The sequence below is a fragment of the Elaeis guineensis genome, chromosome 5 (genome assembly GCF_000442705.2).
Source record: "Elaeis guineensis isolate ETL-2024a chromosome 5, EG11, whole genome shotgun sequence".
Lineage (NCBI taxonomy): Eukaryota > Viridiplantae > Streptophyta > Magnoliopsida > Arecales > Arecaceae > Elaeis > Elaeis guineensis.
In genome coordinates, this window is record NC_025997.2 from 65,249,688 (window position 1) to 65,252,080 (window position 2,393).

The window sequence follows — 2,393 nt, forward strand, 5'->3', positions numbered from 1 at the left end:
CGACTCCCGTAGGAGCTCAGACGAAGTCTACCTGCAGTAGGAGTTTGGGGAAGAAGTCCGACTCCCGTAGGAGCTCGGATGAAACCCAGAAGGCGGTCGACCATCGTAGAAACTTGGATGGAGCCCGTACGTCGTGGAGATCTGCTTTTGAAAAAGTTCAACCACTGACGAACTGACATAGTTCTGGAAGAAATTTGAATTGGAGTCAATCGAATCCTGTCGAAAAAGATCCGGAAGGGGTTCGGAGAACGGTTGACCCTTATAGGAGATCGGCCGATGGTAGAATCCAGAGAGCACTTGGAGCAGCCTGAAGGACAACCGAAGAAGCTTATCGCTGGAGAAGCTCGGGAGATGCGGCAGGAGTTCGTCCGTCGGGGGAACTCGGTCGACACTCATGGAAGAAGCTGTGGGAGTTTATCCATCGACAGAACTTGGGAATATTGCAGAAGCTCGACCATCGGAGAGGTTCGAAAAGATGTCGCCCAAGGTCGGACGTTCGCAGAGTCCCAGGAGGGTCACTCCTGGTATGAACTTCGGTTGGGGGGGTATTTTATACCCAACACTAGTCCCCCTACTTTCGAGTTCGAGTTTCGAATGAAGGAAGTATAGAGAAATTTTTACAGCCCAAGTTGCCCCCTTGAATTCTGCGCGCGACCGCGCTTAGATATCCTAACATTTAATGCACGCATGCTGGAGTCTTTTTCTAATTGGGATGATCTGAAGAGACTTTTCGAAATTTTCATCGGAGCGCAGTCCCAAGTGCCACGCCATAATGGCCCTGCCAGCAGTCAACCGTATGCTGTGGTGAGTGGGACATGTGGCGGGCATTGGTCGACCTAGGGATATCTGCCGTCATGACTGTGCCAGGCCCTATTGCCTATTTAAACCCACTCCTTCCCTCCAGGGACTTCACTTCGCCTGAGAGTCCAGTCGGCGCCTTTCTTCTATCTGAGAGTTCTGCCGCCCATCGGCGCCCTTTTTGATCCTAAGCGTTCTTTGCATCAATCCCCACCATCTCCGTCGGCTCCCCGCCTACGTCAGGCCAATCTAGGTTGGTCCTGAAACTTCTCTTGTCATTGCTGTTGTTCCTTCCTCTTCTTGCTTTGTTTGTTCAGCTTTCGAGGGTTTATTCGCAATCTTTCCCGATCTTTCGAGATTTCCTTCTTTCTTTTCTCTTGTTGCAGGCACGGACGTAGGAGTTGCCCGGGCAGCCCTCGCTGTCGACGTCCCTTACGATGCCGAGCCTTCAGTCCTCCGAGCCCTTTCGAGGAGTTCTCCCGTCGGGGCTTCTGCCTCGGAGGTCCATCTCAAGGGGATGCTGCGGATCGAGAGGAGGAGGAGAAGGGAAATAGTGGCCCGCAAGTTCAACGACTGCCGAGCTGCCACTGAGAGCTCCCACAGCTTCGAAGGGGACTCGAGGAAGAATTCCTTTAACAATAGGGATTTAATAACGGAACTGGCCGGTAAGTACGTCCCGCCCGAGAATTTTGAAGTAGTTGAATGGGGTGACACTGGTCAAGGGGGTAAAGTTGCCGTCATAAGCTATGGCGGGCTTCTTGACGTCGTCGGGGTCGAGGGACCAGAGGTGGTCAGTGCTGACAGTGAAATAGTTGAACTTGTTGCGGGGGCAGTGGAAGTAGTGCATGCTGACCTCATCGAAGTACCTAGGATGGTAACTGTCGGAGAGAACATGGTGGTGGTGCATGCCTCCGACGTTACCGCGGCCTCTGGGGTACTTTCGGTTCTTCTTGATGCAGGTCGTCGTTGCCGCCACCGTCGCCACCATCGCTCCTTGAGTTCTATCCCCCCTTTTCCCCATAGGGTTAGGGTTTCGGCAATGGGGCGGAATGAGGTGGAGGGTGAGAGTCGATGGGTTCATCATACGTACTAAGAAATACTGCTTAGAAAGATAGAACTGAAAGGAGAAGTCGAAAGCTTGAAGCGGTCTCTAATGTATTCTTTTCAGGTCTTGTAGTATTGTTCTTCTTTCCTTGGTCTTCAGGACTTTGTAACGTATACCTTGTTAATCAAAAATGAAAAGGAGATTTTTTGTTACCTTGTCTGCACTTTGCGTCAAATTATCATCCGTTGAACTTTTTTTATTTTTATTTTTTTTTCTTTGTCTCATTTGATGCCGATGTTGTCTGAAGGTTCCTGATCGTCGCCACGTTGGCTTGCTTTTCTTGTCATCTTTCTTTTTTGGCCTTAAGGGCTTTGTAATGCATACTTAGTTAATGAAATGAAAAGGAAATTTTCCATTACCTCTTCTACTCATGTGTTGAGTTGTCGTTTGTCGAACTTCTTTCGATTTTTGCCTTGCTCGATATCGATGTCATTCGAAGGTACCCAATCATCGTCGCATTGACCTGTCCCTTTTGTTTATGGCCACAGAT

At 49.8% G+C, this 2,393-nt stretch overlaps 1 protein-coding gene across 1 annotated transcript; it reads right to left on the bottom strand.

The window, feature by feature from the left end:
• Positions 1 to 1,444: 1,444 nt before the first annotated feature.
• Positions 1,445 to 1,786, bottom strand: LOC140858002 (large ribosomal subunit protein uL15y-like). Its single transcript, XM_073257406.1, has 2 exons — positions 1,665 to 1,786; positions 1,445 to 1,595 (listed from the first exon to the last, which is right to left on the bottom strand). Exons 1-2 carry the CDS (start codon positions 1,784 to 1,786, stop codon positions 1,445 to 1,447), a joined length of 273 nt encoding a protein of 90 aa, XP_073113507.1.
• Positions 1,787 to 2,393: the final 607 nt, after the last annotated feature.